General features: G+C 41.5%; 1 protein-coding gene across 1 annotated transcript in view; it reads right to left on the bottom strand.

Annotated features, from left to right (window-relative positions):
• Positions 1-1,359: 1,359 nt before the first annotated feature.
• The window catches only part of RPAP1 (RNA polymerase II associated protein 1), a 42,995-nt gene continuing 23,126 nt past the window's right edge, over positions 1,360-21,228 (bottom strand). Inside the window, 14 exon segments of the mRNA XM_069784432.1 lie at positions 1,360-3,290; positions 3,292-3,404; positions 4,181-4,237; positions 4,916-5,092; positions 7,169-7,973; positions 9,163-9,305; positions 9,780-9,929; positions 10,855-11,050; positions 12,926-13,035; positions 14,994-15,195; positions 15,943-16,122; positions 17,447-17,604; positions 19,599-19,778; positions 19,956-20,090. Of these exon segments, the coding sequence (XP_069640533.1) occupies positions 3,251-3,290; positions 3,292-3,404; positions 4,181-4,237; positions 4,916-5,092; positions 7,169-7,973; positions 9,163-9,305; positions 9,780-9,929; positions 10,855-11,050; positions 12,926-13,035; positions 14,994-15,195; positions 15,943-16,122; positions 17,447-17,604; positions 19,599-19,778; positions 19,956-20,090 (2,646 nt within the window). The 3' untranslated portion in view covers positions 1,360-3,250.

Below are 21,228 nucleotides of genomic sequence, written 5' to 3'. Positions count from 1 at the left end.
GATCACAAATCAACTCCATTTCTTCTAGGTAGAAAAGGACATGCTTCCAAGCTGATGGGAATACTCTCTCTCCCCTTTCAAAATGCAAAGAAAGATTCAGTAGAATGCAGAAAACTGCTGCCATTGAAGTCATGGGATGCAAAACTAACAGCCCCACCATCTTACTTGACAACTCAACAGCAATACTAGAAGGATTATCTTTAACTCACCTCTAGTCCAATCAACCACTTGTTTTTTAAAACCACATTGTTGCTGCCTTCTAAGACAGCTCCTGCTGAATTTGTCCCAATACAGATTCCCACTGTTCCTACATGGAATAACTAACATCAGTAACTTGGATGAAACCAAGCATCTTCTAGCCACAAAGGAACAGAAGATGGTTTGGTTTGGGGTTTTTTTCCTTCTAAGAATTAAAAGACAGCACCCTTGGGAATTTTATTTGGTTGTTGGTGGGTTTTTGTCTTCTGATGACAGTTATCAGAAAACATATGCTGTTCTGCGTTAGAATCACTTCAACCACAGAACCCTATTTGTGGGTCTTATTTCAGCAGAACTATTTTCTTCCCAACGAAATCTTAAACATTTGATAAGGAGTTAAGAAGTCATATCAATTTTGGGGATGGTTTTAATTTTCTTTATCTCCTCACTTACTCTGATCAGGATTAAACTGGATTAACAGAACTGGCACACTTTGGTCCTGCTTCAGACTGCATTCAATTTAAGCTTTAAGCTTCCATTCACTCTACCGGATTTTTCAAAAATGCTCCTGCTGGCAAAGCACTGAATGATTCTTAGCAACCAATCACATCAAAAAGTATTTAATTCTCCACACTTTCTCCAAAAGTATATGCAAAAATTTAAAAAGCAGAAAATTCAAACCAGGTTTAAGGGTTAGCTCTTTTGGGGTTTATTTTAAGTCCCAATCGCACTAAGCCGAGAAGGCTTGCATTTAAACTAGATAAAGCAATGCCCTCTAGTGTTCTGCAGAGAAACCTGGTACAAGGCTGCCCAAAGCTTGATCCTTTCCTTCCCGGAGTTCACAAAATAAATGAAACCCACCTCCTCTCTCAGCTACAAATACCATCCATGGGCAGTTTTTTACCGTCTTCCCACCTGCAGCACATGACAAATCACACAATACCCACCCTGCACCTTCCCCACAAACACACACGATTTGGTACCCCATGTTAATGGACCACCACACAAACAGAACGATGCCTTTGGCTTGAAGAGCTCTCTTACAGAGCTCCAAAGCTTAGTGATTTCTTCACAGCAGTACCATTCCCAAGATATTGATAAACTGCAAACAGAACTATCCAGGCTCAAGAAAGATTTAAATAAAGGAGAGCATTCTCATAATTCCAAAACAACCTGCAGAGCTATCAAAATATTTACTTACACCCTGTACACATTACAAAACTCGGCATCGCAGAAAAGACTGGAAGAGTTTTTATAACTGGAGGTCTGAAAAGCAAAAGGCAAAGTCCTTCATGAAGGCTGCTCTTGAACAGGCAGCTAGGAGTCCTTAAATTTTACCATCCATTGCTCTGGAAAGACAACTGCTGGGCTCTCACCATCTAGACAGAATAGAAACTTGAATGCCTTTGATTAAACTTTTAATGACATCAAGTATTTTTAAAATAATTAACAACAAAAAACCCCATGTTGACCACTGTGCTTTTGTTACTTTATGTGCCACTGATCTGCAGCAGAGAGAAACCACAGATCAAAAGCTGCAATAGAAGGAAAAAAAGCAGGGGCGGTGGGGGGGGAAGAGAGAGTTTAAAATGAAACATCAGTTCTGCCCATGTCCTATCTGAAATAAGGGGGAAAAAGATGAAACAGTATATTTTCTGGTGACCTAAGGGGGACTGGTACACTTAGAAAACTGCCAATGTAAAGACAGCACCACAGCTATAAAGCTGCTAGCTTGAATTTGTTTCTTGTCTGGAACAATTTCAACAGTTACAAGCTGGCCTATTAACAGTGTTTCACACTCTTATTAGGACACTCACTGGAGCAACATTAATATAGGCATGGTTTCTTTGGAGGGAAGCTAGCTTGGCCTGTTTGATAGACAAAAAGAGAGAAGCTTAGGTCTTCAGGCCAGGCATCACCCTGCACCTTCCAGAGGAATTTATTCCTAAGAACAAAACAAAAGAAATAACTTTAACAAGTTCTGCTCATAAAAGTTCTCCAAACAAAAGCCTGCCACAGTGACTTTAGTTCTGCAAAAAATTATTGCATATAAACGAAACATCCAGCGAGATCACACCTAGGGTAAATTCTGGACTTGACCTGGCACTTGTGATGAGCCTTTTAGGACACTGTACTTGTAGTTCTTGTGTCTGAGGCTGCAATACAGAATTTGGATGTAGAAGTGGGATCACATTAGGAATTTTTAAAATTAGGTTTAAGCTTAGGAACTCCACTTTAAAATTTAAACTACATTCCCCTCTTCTCAGAGGGCAACCAATACATATCCTAGCTAAACAAGCAGATACTTCTTTTCCCTTCTAATGGGGAATGGTTACTGCCAAGCATCCTGCCCTGCAAAGAAATTATTTATCTTGTTATACATGTAACCAAATTAAGGGAGAAAAGAAAGCAGTTTAGAGACTATCCAAAAGACAGCCAAGGGAAGACATCCAGTGTTTATACCACTGCACTAGGAACTATTATTTCTTTGAGGTCTGACACAATATGTCTGCATGACTGTCACAGAACACTGTCCTGGAGAAACTGCTTGTATATATATTTAAAAAAAAAAAAAAAAAGAGGCTCTCAGGATCAGCTTCTTCCCTGTTGCATTGTAATTTTATTTGCAGGAGATGGTGTGGGGAAAGGACCATTCAAAATTCAGGGTCCAAAAAAAGCAAAGGAAAGAACCCACAGTCTCCAGCCTGACTGAATGAAATAGCTTTTCCACTTCCTTCTGTTTATTCAACAGTCCAGTGCCTTTCAGACAAGTTCTCACCTTCTCCAGGGAGAAGCAGAACACCTGAAACAGAATTGAGGAAAATGCTCCAGCATTCATCATGGAAGGCCACACACATACTGTCTTATCTTGAGAAGATGTGTATTGTTCTACAGGGCTGGGAGCATTCTACTAGTGCTTCACTTTGCAAAGATGCCAAGAGCATCCAGGTAAGACACTCAAACTGTCTGAAATGCACATAGGTTCATCAGTGAAGCGTAAACTGAGCTCTTCCATTCTTCACCTTGGCCCTCTTCTTGCACAATTGTTTTGCTATGAGACTAGCACTAGTGCATTCTCCTTATTTTCTTTGTGTCACCATCTGCAGGTACTTCAGTCGGACGGGAGGGAGCTGCTCATAAAGATCAAATCCCAAAGGGCTCTCTGCATTCAGCAGTCTGTAGTAGAGTAGGTGCTTCTTCAAGGTCTGAAGAAAGAAACAACAGCCATTAAGCATGTCTGAAAAGAATCTAATCTTTTCCACCCTATCTCCAACACAACATAGCGACCTGCCAGATAGTACAATTCCATCAAGCCCGAAGTATTTAATTGTATCATCTTCAATAGAAGAGCTATAAAAGGTGAGTTTCTTCCAAGAAAATTCACTTTTGATTTGCATAAGATCTCCTCTTCTGAACACAACTCCACTGCCTCCTCAGCAACCCCTCACAATGACTTCTTGACAAAAGCCCAAATCGGGTTTTGACTGGGATCTAAAGAATTTACCCTGGATGCTAAACATAAAGGGCCAAATGACACAGTTCTGTTGCACAAATGATAGACTTTGGCAAGGTCCCTGAAAAAAAAGAGAAACCTTACATCTGGTTTGGGTTTTTTTGAGGGAAGCATCCAACTAAGAGTTAAGGGAGATCACTGCTGGCCACCTATTCATAGTCGTGTTAGAATCATCCCTCTAGGACCTCTCACTATCCAGATATAATGCTGCTTGGGCAAGAGGCATAGAAATACAGTACAGGAGATTCATCTAGGTTCCATCAGGCTCAGTGCTTTGAGTTCAGTTACTACAAGAACTGGGTAACAATATTTATAGCCATTCGCAGGTCAAAATCCTACTGCTAATCACCCCTCATTCTCAAATTAGCAGTTAAACACAAATTTCAAAAGCCAAAGTTAAATCTGTAAGAGTACCATGTCTGAAAAACTTAAGTCCCAGTGGCACAGACTGAACCTTACAGATCCTACCTCATCCACCAACAGCCACGTCTTCCGCAGCATGCTTTTCCGAGCAGCATCAATCTCCTGGAAACAAAACACATACTTTGCTTAATATGGCGCAATGCTACCTTTGCAGGAGTACAGCACTCCAGGAGGATGCTTTGCTCATTATGATGATGCTCCTAAGAGCAGTTTGTTCCAGCAGAAAGGGTTTAAGATGGCTATTGCTTGGATCCTGCTTCTCTCCTCCTTCCCCTGACCTGAAACTCAGCCGACTTCTCAACTTTCAGATAGAACTGTAGATCAGAGAATTGTTAGCACAAGTAATCACTGCTAGAGGCCCCAAGGCCATAGGAAGGCTTCTGCTTGGTTATTCAAGAAAACTGAAAGGAAAGAATACTCTACACCTTAAGATTGCCCCAGGCAGGGGCTAAATCTATTACAAGCTCTCTCTGCCTGATCAGCTCTCTCATCCTCCCTGCTTCATTCTTCCCCCTGTACCATAGCCCACATAGTTGCTGACTTCAAAGGTTTATGTAGGATTGGCTACCATTAAAGTGGTTTAGGACATAATGAACAAGAGCTGCTGTCCTGTCTCATATGTGGATTCTCAAACAGCTGACCAGTTCTCAGAACATTTGCTTACAATCTTTGTTTTCAAGCCCAGCGTCAGTTATTCACCACAACCACACTGGACCCTTGGGAAGAGCAGATGCAAAACCCAAAGCTTCCAGCCCTGAGGCTCTGCTATCTGTTACCTACCTGTGTCGTGCTGTCTTGGGAGAAAATAAAGCTGTTCACATGAGCCACAGCCACCACATAAAGAACAGGGCACCAGGTGTGGCGCAGCGCACCAGTGACCAGCGTTCGGAAGTACAGCCGCAGGAGGTTCAGGTTATCCTCAGGAGGGGAAGTGTATCGCTCGAGAGGCACAGGAAACTGCAACAAACCCACCCAGAGGCAAAATTACAATTTTTGTCAGGGTCTAAGTAGCAAGGGGAAGTTCATGAATTTAGGGTGCCCTTCCCCAGCTGTTTGTGCGTGCACTCCTATATAACATCATGTACCTCGGTGGCATGACCCCCACTTGAAGCAGAGCTGTTGCTGCCCACACCAACTTATGTGACACACCTTTAACAAAGCATCCTCAAGACCTCTTCAGCTCTATGGAGAGATGTTTTACTGGTTAAATCACTGCAGTTGCTTTTTGGCACAGGTAAGAAGAATGGTTTTAAAGTGAGGAGACAGAGTACTTTCAACAGCACCACAACCTGCTAATGTACCAGAAAGGCTTACTTTGTCCTATGCATTTAGCCAGAAAAGGAAACCAGATATATCTGCCAGAGTTAATGTTGTTAAGTGAAGTTTCCAACATTTTCTGACATCGCTCCCTAGCTTCGAAAAATAGGTTAGAAAAGCTTCTAGTAACAACTTGGTTTTGCTTGCTTCTTCCTTCTTCTCTAGGGCTAAAATTACGTATTTCACTTTGGAGCATCTTCTTCTCATGATTAAAGACAATCATTGTTTTTACTCAATTCAAAAAGCAGTCTGCCCGCTCGGGTATTTTTAACTCAACTGAAGACAAAAAGGAAAAAAACCTAAACAACCAACACCTCCTCAAATGATCTTGCTCAAATTTTCCAAAACATAGTTTGTTTTCAAGCAACACAGCAATGAAAACATTGTTCAAAGTATTTGGCATTTAAAAAATTTCTAAGCACATGAAAAACAATCTGCTTTGAAATGTTCTCCATTGTAACACATGCCACAATTTTGATGGTACTCAGGGATCTGGTGTTGAAGGATCAAGACGAGATAAAGCACGTGATGTAGAATCAAGGCTTTCATCTGGAAGATGGTGTTCAGCTCTGTTCCTACACGTATTTGTGGAACTGCAATATAGACAGGGAAGGACTACTGCAAACATCCAGAGAACTTACCATAAGAAGCAGGCCAGAATATCTTGGCTTACCTGGCTTAAGAAACAAAGGCTCATCTGGCCATAATGATATAGAAAAACTGGCCACAGGGCTACTACAACCAGAGCAAAAGTGCTGCAACCACGCAATGGAAAGCACTGATCTCACATAAACTGCTGGTTCACAGTTGTTTGGAAAAAAAAAAAAATTTTGAAAGGTTATCTTTGTATTAGCAAACTTTAGGCTAGATCAGGTATTGTCTGTCAACTGACATAGAACTTAAAGCCAGCTAAATCCCATCTCTTGTGCTCTGCTCATTCAAAAGAAACACAGTCTTACACTTGGCAGATCAAATTTTCTTGCCGAGTTACCCAGCAAAGTACAACTCCAGTATAACTAAATGTGGAAATATGGTTCAGAGGCAAAATAACTGTTTGACCATTCATTGGGGAAGGAAAAGATTCTCACCAAGGTGAGAAAAGACTTAAGGGAAAGGTAATTGCTGGCAGAAGAACATAGGGTGCAGACTAGCCCTTCATACATACAGGCTATAAATTAGGAGATACTCAATCATTAGACCAAGCAGGGTGTGGGACAGTTTCCACTGAAGACTGAACAATTTCACAGTTCCTGCCCTCCACATATACACACCATCTGCTCTCAAAACAAAAGTTCAACAGGTTTCTGAAAATGATTATGTGACAAGGGCCTGCACCTACAGGGGCCGGACTCTGTTCTTCAGACTTACAGTCAATCAAGCTGTTAAAAAACAAACAAAACAAAACCAAAAAAAAAAGAGAGAGAGAAAGAGAGAGAAATAACAACAAAAAAATATATACACTGCTGTCACAGCCCTAAATCAAAAGAACGTTGCTCTCCATTCCTATTCTATTGTACATTCCATGCATTGGACTTTCTTCAGAGAGAACAAAAAGCTTCTAAGCAAAGAAAGCATGATTATTCTACTGGACAAGGAGGGATGAGGAAGAAGGGCAAGTGCTCGGAGGATGCCCAAATCAAGGTTGGAGAAACACAGACAAGAGCCCAGTAACCCAGAAATATGCAGTGACAGGCAACTACCATAAGCCAGGATTACCTGCTGGAGCGGCACTCCCAGTGCCTGTAGGATACTTGTGTGCTCCCCAAAAACAGAGAGACGCAGATGAACGCTGAAACGCTTCTGTAGAGGTAGAAGAACAAAGACTCCAAAGAGTGGATCTCCAAAGGAGACACCTTCAAACTGCTCCAGGAGACTTATATAGAGATCGTGGAAGGACGCCAAACCAGGGAGAGGAGCATCCAAGTTCAGGGAGTCCAATGCCTTGGGTTGGCAATATACAGAGAGAAGGGCAGCTGTGTAGCGGTGGATTGGTGCTTCTAGAAAGAGGTCACTGCCTGTGAGGAAGACACACATAAGCCGTGCAAGTTTGGCAGCAGTAGGGATGCTCTGAAGGGTTTTAGCACGCCAGGTTTCTAGCAACAAGACCCACTGCAGGTTCCAAGTCACAGTGTTGACGAGATCAAGTGGGAGAGAGTTCAGTACAGCCCCACGTGTCTCTGCATTAGTCACTTTATTGTAGAGGCTGATAAGTGGAAAGAACGGCCAGTCTGAAGGCAGGATGGGCCCTTTGACCTCAGGAAGCAGCATTGACTGGATGAGGTAATTCCGCCCTTGGTAGAATGCTTGGGAACACATAAAGGTAGGCTGCAAGTGGACAAAATGAGAAAGGTAGCAGGAGCGGATAAAAGGCAGATTCTGGTACGATTCTCTCAGTAGGGCACCACGGGTAGCCTTTGAAAAAAATGCTGCTGCAGAGCCAGGCTGTGCCAGTTTGGCACTGGTACCCAGATGCAGGATATCAGAGAAGTCAGCTGCTTCTGGCCCTCCAGCTTTCCCTTCACTGTAAGATAAAGACAGGCATCAGCTTAAGAAACAAAAAAAACCCCCAAACACCAAACAAAAAAACACCACAGAAATTAATCTCTACAATCTTCCTGGATTGGGGACAATAGTGTATGCACAGCACTCACAACACTTTCTATAGCATTCAGCTATGATAATACTGAGTGTCTGTAAAGCATCAGCTATCTTGGTATTTAAAGGGAATCACAGAACTACATTTAGAGTTAGCAATACTGAGGCCCTGCTATGAAAAACCTCCACACAATGATCATGTAAGGCCTGCATGAATCACTAAGACAACTCTTGAAATAGTAGCGTTGCAGCTCGCAGAGGCAAGGTCAGGGGAACCATACAGACTGGTAGTTAGAAACTGGCGGGCAGGGAAGAAGGTGTTAGTCAAATCCATGTGCCACAATCTCAGACCAGAGACTGACCATGGTCTCAGATTACTTGCCAAATTCTCACAAAATAGTAGCTCTATAGCAGGTATTTGTAAAAAAAAACCAAAACAAAACAAAAAAACCTCCCCCCAAAAAAGAAACAAACAAACAAATAAAATCACCGAAACCAAAACAAAACCCCCCAAACAATACTAACAAATCAACCCACTCACAAACTTCAAACTTTCCTTCTTTCTGGAAAACTATAGTATCTCCTTGGACCACCTTGGTCCAACCTCCTACAGAAATGCACCATAGCAAATTTCAAAGAGACTTCCATGAACAAGATAAACTGCTACTATTTTCTTGGCCAGACATATGAGGCTTCACATTTGAGATGCTCATGACTTCTTCCAGTGCAAGGTGGAAGACATCACAGTTGTCAAATCAGCAAAAATTTGTGTAAGAACTTGTATAATAAGGGTTTGAGGAAGATTTAATATGCTTTTCAGGCTATATCAAATTCCCATTTATTTTCTAGACTCACTACTTGCCACAGATGAGATCAAAAGAAAGTGGTCACTTTTCTCAACATTGGTATCTCAGAGAGAAATCTGCAACCACATTGCTGGTCTGATTAGAAGGCTCCGTGACTAGAGAATATACCAATGAGTAACTAAAATTTGAATACAGGCCCTACTGAAGGCCAAAAATTATGACAAAATTGCAATGCCAACACATACTTCTTCAATTTTCCCAAGTTTTCCCATGTACCAGACTACAGAAAGGAAAAAATGCAAAGCTTACGGAAGAAACTCCGGATTAAAGGCAAGATCCAGTAGGACCTCATAAGCCAGATGCTCACTCCCTGGCAACAGACGGCTTAGCAATGCCATGGCAACACAGTGATGGAGTGAGGCATGCTGGGCGTAATCTGGACAAGTGCCTGCCTGTACAGGAAACAAAACAACAGATAAAAGCACTTTATCATTTGTCAACAAGGCAATCAACAAGGACAGGAGGGTCAACCAAGACATAGATCCCACCGGAAAGTGAGAGACTGAGGCAGACTGGAAGAACTGTCAGCATTCATACCGAGATCTTTCTGCTTCCCCTGATTGCCTTAGTCAGACATCTTTTTTAGTAGCACACTTGAAAACTTTGTTCTCTCTTTAGCCCAAAGACAGGCAAAAATATAATTTTGCCATCCAAAGTATTTTGGATCTAAATCCCCACGTTAGTAACTGTAAGGATGTTATTTGCTAATGGGGCATAAAATACAGCTGAAGAGTCACCAGACCTAAGCCAGATATGAGAAAGAACATGGATGCAAAAAACAGCTGCCAGTCTGACACACTGAGTTGGAGAGGCCAAGGTGAAGTCAATTCCTCAGGTGAAAGAAATTAAAGGAATAATAATGATACCATTCTCCGAGCCAACGCTAACACAAAGTACTGCAGATGATATTCATGGCGCAGGATCCACGCAGATGAGGGAGTTACAGAGGGAGGTCTCATCTGCCAGCTTTGATGCAGATAATCCTTCAAGCCTCTGAAGCCCAGCACAGAGCTGTACTATAAAGAAATCAGAAGTGGAAATGAATACTACTAAGACAGTTCATGCTTAGAGGAAAGTAAAACATAGCTCTCCCCAAGGCCTAGCCCCTACCTTCTCACAGGAGAATTCCTGTTGGCTACTCCAAGAGGGATATTTAAAAATAGCCTGATAAATATCTGCTTCTCTGCCTCAGGGCTCACCTGCATCCACCACAACCATCCCCATCACAGGTAAACAATAGTCACTGCCTACATTTTCCATAGTGCTTTCTAAGGCAGAAGTCTGGCCAGTGGCTTAAGATGTTTTTCACTCATCTGGCCAGATATTCCTATTAGTAACCAGTCAGCTAATTCAACATAAGGTGACAGAGGAAGGCTTTCAGAAAGCTTATGTTAGGTACTCCATCTCTCTGGGGCTCTGACATTTCCTCTTCAGAGTTTTCAATCTTCCATGACCCTCTCCTAAAAATTCAGGACAACCAGAAGCAGGAAGAAACCTCTTCAGTCACTGTAACACTCATTCTCTTAATTTTATCCCATTGTTATATATGCTTCAACCATCCTTTTCCTCCTCTGACACTCAGTTATTTATCTTGCTTAGCCAAACAACAGTTATTTAACCCTTCTCAACATTCTTTATAAATCCATCCTTTAAGCATCATCATCATTCATCACCCGCTCTATAATTCCAGCTTCCCAGTGTCAACTGGATATTGGAATTCAAAGACAGAAGATATTTTTCAGATCTTCATCCCACCTGTTCTGAAAATTGAGGTATTTCTCCCTATAGTACTTTGGTATTTTTAAAATAAAAATACACAATAATTCCTTTTTAATAGTCCTACTGACATCACTCTTAAGGCTGGGAAGATACAAATACTAACCACCCTGACAAGCATGTCATCATTCACCTAGAAGTTACAGTGAAAAAGTCTATTCTCACCTTGATGGTCAGGCCCTTGTGGATGTGAGTGATGCTGTTGATGAGAAATAGGAGGGCAGTGAGGAAGGGGAAAGGTGACTTGGAGCCAACCAGGCTCAAAGGAGGTTTGCCTCCAGTGCAACTGAGAGATGCAATGCTGGAGACAGATTCTGGTGCTGGGGAACAGGACAGAGGGTTGCACAAAGCAGAGCATGGCCTGTGTGAACAGATAAAGAGAAAGGGGTCAGGTCAAAAGCACTCATACAGCTGAAGAATTATTTTGTAGGAATGTTACTATCTGGACTGTGCCACACATTGCAGTAAAATGGAAGCCCCAAAGACCGTGCAAGAAAAAAACCTAGTATCGCAGTTGGTCAAGTAAACACTATCGCCATACAAGCTGTTCAGTGAGCTGTCATGACTTCTAATCTTCAGCTAAATTGTTCATGACATGCAGAAATACTGATGCAGTGACAGCGATGTCAAACATTTGAAAGCATTGGGCCTTTGATTAATTAAATAAATAAATAAATACACATTTCCCCATGTACACACGTAAAACAGGCTAATAAGGCTGCCCACCCACTCGAGACATTTCAATAATAAACTGGCAGGCAAAACCAAAAAGACAGCTTACATCTAAAATTGACATTGAAAGAATGCTGCCCCTTATATACTCATGAAATGCATATTTTTAAAGTCTACTCAGAAAGGACCTAGCTTTAACATAAGTGAACATGACCGTGCATACCGCTCTTGGTGTGTGCACTCACTCTCCACGGGCGAAACTACAACTTTTCATACCAGCAGTGCTTGTGGGGCCCACACTAGACATACTATATCTGTACAAGCAAGACCACTACAAGGAAGAGTGATCATAAGCATGTTGCTCAATGGTAATGGGCAATAGGGCAAATCCTGTTAAAGATCCATATTGTTACTCTATGACAGAGAACTAATTATTTAAACGCATTGCTTTTCCTTCCACTGGCATTACCATGTAGGAGATGTGTGAACACATCTGGGGCTCACAGATTACCCTGAACTCCTGGTCCTAATCTGCCCAGAACATTTAGACAAGATTTTCAAAATATTAAGGCAGAGATTAGCTGACTCCTCATTTTAACCAGCCAGTGTAAGAACAGCCTAGGAGAATTCTTGCTGATGGGCTTTTATAGCCTGACCAAACCCATTGTTTTCACACAGGCAGAAAAGGGTCTAAGGAGTGCCATTGTGTTGGAAGCTTTGATGCCAAGAACTTCAGACCTCAGTTCTCAGTCATGAAAGAACATGGGCCAAACTGTTTGGTGACCATTCAAGTACCATTTAAAACCAAATATTTCAAGTGCCCCTTATATCAGATGTTCTCAGAAGCAGCTGGATGTCTCCTTGACTACAAGTTAGGTCTTTTAGGTTCCCCCTCTCCAGAGGATTGATCACAGGCTAGGAGGGAGGCTCCCTCTACAGCAGAAAGACAGAATATCTGCAGTGCGTAACAGTTCCCAGAGCCAGAGACAAAGCTTATGTTATCCAAATGTCTGAAAGAACAGTTGGGTATCTGGCCTTTCACTCTCCTGCAGGGGCTTTCAAAGCCTTAATGAAGCTCTGCAGGAGCTTAAAGCAAGAGTCTAGTTTAAATTATTTTAAATAAGCAGCATCACACAGAGCACACGAATGGTACATGCACACACACACTCACCTCCTCAATGTAAGAGGGACCCGAACTGATGTTACTTTTTTTTTTTTTAAACCAGCAAAACCAAAGAAGAATCAAAGCCAAGAGTGACTAAAAACATTCTGAAATTGATACAAAAAATACAGCTACATAGAAAGGCATAGATGCAGACCCTGCAGCAGCACCAGTAGGAAAGGAGGAACTGGAGAACCTCAGTGACCATCATGCTTTTTGCTGCAAGGGGAGAGAGGATAAGGCAGGGTGTAGACAGAGCCCTACTGCACTCTAATTCACACATATGGGGGCATCTATGTACAGGGAAAAGAAGTGGGAAGGGGAAACTGCCACATAGTATAGTATAGGAACGAGGCTCCTTTAGCTTCCGGCAACAGCATCTTAGCAGTGAAATGATTTTACCTGAGCAAGTCCCACATGCTGTGTATGGCTGGCTGGCTGAGAAGGGGCTGCAGCACCTCAGATGTCAAACGTTCCAGTTCCTCTAAGCAGTCAATTGGATTGACGGATGGCTGCAGAAGACATGGAGAAGGACAGGAAAAGATGGTGAATGAAGGCATTCCAGTGAGGGCAAAAAGACAGATTGATTTAATTGCTTTCTCTGTGTTTATTATCTTTTTGCCAGACCACATCATCAACATAGTGGTACTGCTCTAGGTTAGAGCTGGCCTCACTGCTGGTAGTGTGGAAGCTGAGAGCTGGCACCTCAAAGTGTTCTCGCACTCAAGTATTAAAATGCATCACAAAGATTTCTTAATTGGCTGGAAGCAAGGTATGAGATCCTTGGGATCAAGATTCCCTAAATAAAAACTTGCCCTAAGTGGCTATATCCCCCTCCCTATACCATCTACATGCTGATCTCCCCATTTAAATTGAAGATGACACAAAGGTGATCAGAACTACCTTAAAGAAAGCAGAGTGGCACCATGATGGTCTCCAAAAAAAAATATTATTAAAAAAAAATCAAATGCATAAAGTGCAATTGACCTACCCATCAAAGCATGACTGTGGATGAACACTGCACAGAGGAGGATCTGTGGCTTTTAGAGAACCATCCAAGTTCTTCCAACCCTAGTAAGCAATATTCCAGGTTGAAGAATCATGCTGGCAAATTTTAATGTTCTTTCCCTTCATTAGCATGCTGCTTTAAAATACAGAAATACTCATTCCCATGACATAAAAATCTGATTTTTCTACCAGGTTAAATACCCCTCCAGAAATCAGTAAAATCTACAGGAATATATTAACCTTAGTTCTTAGTAAGCTAACAAATATATTCCAAGAAGGCCCCCGTACACACAAATCTAGTTACTATACAAGTTGGTTTTGGTTTTTTTTTTTTGCACTAGTCCATTCAAACATGCTACATGCAATTTTATATTTTTTTTAAAATCAGATTAGCTAACCACAGGTAGGTGATTGAACTTCTTTTTAAATGGAAATAAAAAAATCTTATGCCATAGTTCAAGGACTTAAGAAACTATTTTGTCAGCCACTCTTCTGGGACATCTATAAAGGTTAAAAAGGAATATTAACCTCTTTGTTATCCTGGTTCTCTAATGCTCAGTTCTCTGATGACAGCATGTGAAGGGTACTACCAACCCTTGGGGCACTGAAGACATCTTTGAATCATACTGGCAGTTTCCACCCCAGCCACAACAGACTCAGTGCTTTGGGCAAGTTTCAGAGGAGTTGCAGAGGTGTGAATAACTACAGCCATTAAATTACCCCCACACCTTGACGACAGCTCTCCCAGGTCAGAACTCGGGCATGTCAGTTGGGCAGTAAAGAGGAAAATTGCATTTATCTTTAGAACATGAATCTTTAAGGTAGCTAAAGTATTAGACATTATTCTTCAACAGCATCACACACATGGGTCACCTTCAGAAAACTCACTTTAAAAGATGACTACATACTACAACTGTAACTGGGTTACAGAATTTGACCTTGAATGTCAGTGGGACAGCAAATAAATTTATCTTTCTTGTTTCCTATCCAAAGTTCATATGGCACGACCCTTAATGCTCAATCTTCCAACCAGATTATTGCAGTGTAGCTGTCCACATGTAAGCTCTCAGACCACAGCAAATGCAAAAATGTGCAACTTGATTTAGCCCACAAGGAGAAAGGACTGCCAAACTAAATTAGGTCATACTTGCTTCATGCTTTGGATCTCTGCAGTAAATCAGAACAGTCACAGCACTACCACATACCTTGACTGAGACTCTGAGCCCAGAGCAAGAAAGGAAGACAGTGATATTTGGCACTGCTAATGAGAAGGATCAGCAGACTTATCTGGTCCTAAATGCCACACAGCCTAGATATGAGCTGTGGTAAATAAAATTTAGTCCTCAGCTAGATGCATCAATGTTTGTCTTTTTCAGCATTGCTTGTAAGTTCAGGTTTTCAGAGGTAATACATAAGTTGATGATGGTGAGATGAAAAGACAACCTGTATTTTCAGGCCTTACCTGTTGGCTGCAAGCACTGTAATAAACTCCCAAGTAGATCACATAAGTTGTGGTCAGAGGCTGGAGAGTTTGCCAAGTTTCTGTCTGGGATATTTCCTGAAGGAATTTTTTCAGACTGGTCTCAAGGAAGGGCTGTAAGCCTGACACTTGATTCCACGCTACTGGAGGAGGTGGAATCTGTTCACTATCTTCTGAGCTATTACTGAAACACAATGGAAGAATGACACAGGATAGCAAATATGTCTCAGAAACAATTGTTTCTCTAGATCATCATTTTTACAGCAAGATTTCCAACTGCATGGAGTCTGGAAGGCGATACTTGACAACAGCTACTAGGGGGAAAAAAAAAAAAGTCTTTGCAAATTCCCGCAGATCAGACCAAATCAATTTAGGCAGAAAGGACAAATGCAGAATGCATTACTCTGTCCTTGAGCTATGCTCTAATTTTACCAAACACACTACCTCAGTATCCAGCTTTAGTTAAAGAGTTTCTTGCTTTTCACCAGAAAAAGTACCTGTGTCTTCATCAAATCCTACTGCTTTGATGTCTATCAAAACCAACAACCTCTTAATCCTGACCTATCTTGGTCTCTGCAGAGAGGTTCTTTCTTCCAGACCTCAGGGAGGTTTTCTTTTCCCCAAAGCGAAGGTCAAAGGAGCTTCCTAGCTCCTTTCAGCAGGGCATTTGGCTAACACTGCCCTTCTGCCCCATAGCTGAATGGAGATTTTTACTCCTGCCTCTTACCAGGCTAGCAGGCGTACAGCTGTCAGACTAGATACTGCTTCTGACCTTGTGTCAGAGGAAATATACCCCACCATGCAGGGATTCACATGTGGGACAGTAAACCATAAAAAAAAAAAAAGTGATAGCCAGGTCTCCAAATCAAAGAGAAGGAAGACAGGATGCCAACTACTCAGATAGACAGAACTGGTGACAGAGAGGGCCTACCTGCTCAGCTTGGCCTGCAGCTCTGCTGTGTAGCCTGCTGTTTGTGTCACGTTTATCAGCAGAGTAACTACTGCCGTAGCTCGCTGGACAGACAACTCAATCATAGGGCTCTTCCCACGGCAAGTGCTGAGCAACTCAGGCAGGGACTGCAGTATCCTCACCAGCACAGGGTAGAGATCCCTACAGCATGAATCACAGAATAGATGAGGTTGGAAAGGGTCTCTGGAGATTATCTATAGTTCAACTCCCAGCTCAAGCTAGGTCAGCTAGAGCAAGTTTGCCCAGGAACATGTCCAGTTGGATTTTGAGTATCTTCAAGGATGGAGAGTCCACAGTCTCCCTGTGCAACCTGCTCCAGCGTTTGATCACCTTCACAGTAAAAAAAATTTTCTTACACTTAAGTGAAATTTTATGTATTTCCATTTGTGCCCATTGTTTCTTGTACTTTCCCTACATATCATTGGAAGAACCCGGCTCTACCTTCTTTACAACCTCCCATCACATATTTATAAAGATTACTAAAATGAGATTATGAGAACCATCACCACCACCAAAATAACAAAAGAAAACAGACATGGAAGAAAGATGACAAAGGAAGAATAGAGTCATTCCAAATTCATCTGAATGGAACCTATCTAATACTCTGCCTCCAAGCATTCTGATAATCTCTTGGAAAAACTACTTTTATTTTATTCTTTTTTCCCTAGTTCTCAAATTCTCAGCCAAAGTATCCAGTAATAATCATGCAAATTTAAGGAATCTTCTGCTGTTTCTCTTTCCTCAACATTATTTACAGTGCTAAAAAATAATATATAGTTTTTACTCTTTATTAACCAATACACCTGACTGGGCTGGAGAACAACGTGCAGAGAGAGAATCTCCCTTCTAAAACTTAATACTGACCTCCCTTTTACTCCTCTTCAGAGCAACTGCACAGCCACCTCTGTGCTTCCAAGTCAGTGCAGTTACAGGAAGAAGATTCAATGCTTGAGGTAGGTCAGACTTCTCCCAGCACAGACCTTGATGGTCAAGCACAAGAACTGAAAGTCGATGCAGCATGCAGTTTGTCTGCATCAGTCTGCCTCACTTAGCATGCACCCTCGTGACTGCTGCCCACAGACTGCCTTTAGAGTATCAGATTTAATCCTAGGTGTGCTGCAAACTATGTGTCTTGATGTCACATAAGCACAGATTATTCATGCCTTCAAGGGGAAAAAGATGCAGCCCTAAAAAGTTAGGGTGATCTCCCATAGTACAGAGGAGAAACAACAAAATACAACTGCTTAAACACAGGAGATAAAGAACAACCAGAAAAAGAAAATACTCCACAAAGATAGCTTTAGAAACTCTGAATTTTACTGCAGGAGGCCAGAGAAAGGGAGATAAGACTCTCTGAAGGGAATAGAGACTGAGCCTGGAGATCCCTGTGTTTGTCCCTCTGGAAGAGGATGTCCATTTTCTCTGTTGTGCCCTCCGCCCCTATTTCTCCAGCTTTGGGCTGTACCTGTAGAGGTCACAGGCCTGACCATAGCCAGCAGCCACAGCCCACAACCGGAAGGCTTCGGTGCTTAGCCTGATGGCTTCTTCCCTTGGCAGGAGCAGATCCAGCGGGTCTTCAGCTATAAATCGACTTAACCGACTTTTCATTTCAAATTTGTTAAGCTGTAAAACAAACAAACAAGAAAGAAAAGAACAAACAACAAAAGAGACAAAGGGATAAGAGACATCAGTTGCATGCATCATTACTTCATTACTCTGACACACCAAAAGAGCTGCAGATTTCAATTCAGCTCATTCTAAACTCCTCTTGCACTGTTCAAATCTGTCTTTATCTTGTGTAATCTTAAGGAGCATACTACAAAGGATCGATAAATGGTCAATGGCTATTAAGAGAGAAGTATTCCTGGAAGGGATGCCTACGTGTTACCTAATCCATTCCTAACACGAGTCAACTACACCTAAATCATTCCTGATGGAGACTTGTGTAGCCCACACACACTCTTGTTCTGGATGCTCTCTGCAGCATTTAGCTGATTTTTAAAAAATATATAATCATCCTTCTTTAAGTAGTCATAAATATAACTCTATTAGTCAAGATTACATGTAAAGATAAATCTTATGAAAAACACTGTATACAAAAGTACTGAATTGATGCCAATATTCTTTTTGGGAGGTCACACTGAATGGCTTTCTGAGGTCCTACAACCTAAATCTTTCTATGATTCTGTGTTTATTTTATAAAAAGGCTACCTCTTGCCTATTACTTTTATAAGATTGTAGAATTTTGATGCCTTGGAAATGTTCTGAGGTTATTTTAGTATTGAATTAAGCATGACATGACTCATTTGCAGTTCTCTAGAAATAATTCTTATCCTCCCCAACAACTGGATATTTTTGCTTAACCATAAAAAGGAGCTTCTCTTTCCCTCTCCCACACATACAAAAGCTTGTGTGTGCTCTGTCTAAACAAATGAGATAACAATGTCTTTTTCACAACACAAGGACATATTATGGATAATTTAAAATTCAAATGCTTTAGACACATCTTGTAGGGAAATCAATGCACACCAGCAAGAAAGCAAAGGAGCTGATGAATCAAACTATGAATTCTGACACCCCTCCTACAGAACAGAGGGCAAAGTCAAATTTACTTCCAGAGGAGAAAGATGGAAGAATTTTGTTGTTCGCTAAAATAAATTCCTACATTGATGATTTTGATTTAGTTTTTTATTATCTTCCATTCCCATGTTTAAGTGCTTGTAACAAGCCATATGAGATTGCAACAGAACCAAAGCCTCAGTGGCATGAACCTTGTAAGCAATTTTTTGCATGCCTTGAAACACCTACAGTACACAAAGCCTGAAATAGAGTAAAATTCAGAGATTTCATCTTACGTTCCTGGTACCACTTACAGCCTTTAAAGATCCCACTATCCATTATCAGCACATTATTCTATATAATTTATAGCACAGACTGGTGTTCTTCTGCTGATGTTAGCAATTTCCTGGATGGCAATTTATTAGATGCTGTTAACAATACTGAACCAAAACGCCAAAGAGGTGTCCTGTAATGGGTACTGCTCTTGGTAATGTTATGCATTTATAGCACCAGTGTGATGACCTATATGAGTGAACGCAATTATCTCTGAAGTGGAAAACCTGTCCAGAAGTAGGTAAGAGGAGTTGGAAATACTGATAAATGACCTCAGAATTATTAAGACAAATTAATGGCAGGGAAGTTCAACCAGAGTTGTAAAACACAAGGATAGTGATTAAATCTCTGGTTCATAGAGCCCTAAGCTGCCTATCACTGGAACACAGGCGAGTACAGAGCATCACACACCAATGTGTGCTCTAAACATCTACTATTGGTTAGTATCACTGAACTGTGCTATGTGATTTTGCATAACTGCACTACATAAAATTTTTAAAAGTAGAGAAAAGCTTGAGACAGCTCTTCTAGTGGTACACAGCAGAAGGCATTATTATGACACTGTCAACAATTCCTTCAAAACACACATATGCACCTTCTTCACAATGATTGTTTCAGCTTCAGCTCAGAGTCACCTCCAATCAATCCTCTATCTTTGCTTAGAAAGTAAGGCATAGAGAACAGAGGTCTTTGCAGGCAGAAAAGCTCTTCTGAGAATCACTCACCAGCCTGGCTGTTGCATTGCGGCCTCCAGATGCCAACACCCTGATGAACTTCATAGCAGTGGCACAAGCAACTCCATGGAGGCTGGTCAGTAAACACCCTGGTTCAGCCACTTGGGGATGCCATTGAGTAGGGAGAAATTCCCTGACAATGGTCTCAATCAACCGAGGACAGTCAAGCAGCTGCAGAGAAACAACAGGCAGCACAAATAACTTAAGGTATGCAATTATGCAGACATGCAGAAGACATGCAAAACACACGTTTGTCTGATCTCCTTGCCATAACTTTACCTGCTTCTTTCTTCCCTTTTTCAAACCTTTCTCTACCATTCCCGAGCTCCTGTACAATGGGAGATTTACCTGGTTACATGCTTCAGAGGAGTGCCTTGCTATGTGGGTGAGGATGTGCAGTATATCCAGGACTACTGTTGGAACAGGTCGTACCACCTCCAGGATGTACCTCAGCCGGTGCTGGATCCGTGTCTTCAGAAGTCCCTGAAAGAGGAAAAAAAAAACAAACAAAAAAAAACCAACTCAACAATTGTTCTCTTAACAATTGCTCTCTGAACTGCAGTTGTTGGAAGACAAAAGCAGAGTCAAGTATATCTTCTGCAGAGGGACAGTTTTAAAATTACCAGTGGGGAAGCAAAGAAATAAGTTTCTGTGGATTTGCCGCTAGCAAATGAACAAGAGTTAACTCAAGAGAGCAGGAACAACTAAACTTTTGTTGTGAATCAGACCAGCGGTCACTGGTGGGGTTTGGATACTTGTGTTTTCCAGAGCATGAAACTGTAAGTAACAGGGAATAGTAAAATAACCTTCCCTACAAAGGACTACTAAAACCTAAAGTAGGTGAAAAGGGTTCTCATGCTCCTTGAATCATTTTGGCTAGACACCACCTCCAGCTAATGCAGCACTGTCTGATAGTACCTGGTATATCAGAGAAAGCTGACAGAAGCAGAGAACAGACATGAATTCCTATTTGGCAGTAGGAAAAGAGAGATGCAGAGGGATGATGTGATTTTTATTTTACGGTTCACAAAGTAGAAGACTGTGATCAGTGGCAGTGCCAGGAAACAAATCTTCAGTTTAAGTGACAGCATTATACATTCCTAGTTCTGAGAAAAGGCAAATCCATAATAACCGAGTTTGTAGTACCAATACTTCTAAAAAGTCGCAGCCAAGCAAGGTTGTAGTTCTAGGCCCAACAGAATTCAGCTGCTAGTTTAAATACTCCTTTTCTAACTGTGTGGAGTAATTGGATTGTAACAGCCAGTAAGTAGGTGTGAAATGTAATTTCACAACTGGAACAGTGGAGAATTTTATCCCAAGTGTCTTCTGAGTTCAGGCCACTTGGAACAAGTTAAAATCCATTATGCTGAACCATACAACTGTTTCCAGAATCACAAACTGATCTCACTTCTTCTATCTACAACTCTTCTGTTAAGCTTTTTAAACAGTGTCACCTACTAGAATACATCTGAAATTATAAAGCCTTTAAACAAGATCAGATGACCAAGTACTGTAATTCATTTGCCCAGTAAAGCTTTTAACCAAGTGCCATTCAAACACAGGCTCAAGCACATAGGCTAAGTGATGTGGTCACAGGTTCTAGTGATTGCAGCAGGCAAGA

The sequence above is a fragment of the Haliaeetus albicilla genome, chromosome 5 (genome assembly GCF_947461875.1).
Source record: "Haliaeetus albicilla chromosome 5, bHalAlb1.1, whole genome shotgun sequence".
NCBI classification, from domain to species: Eukaryota; Metazoa; Chordata; class Aves; order Accipitriformes; family Accipitridae; genus Haliaeetus; species Haliaeetus albicilla.
This window is presented reverse-complemented; position numbering and strand designations above follow the sequence as displayed.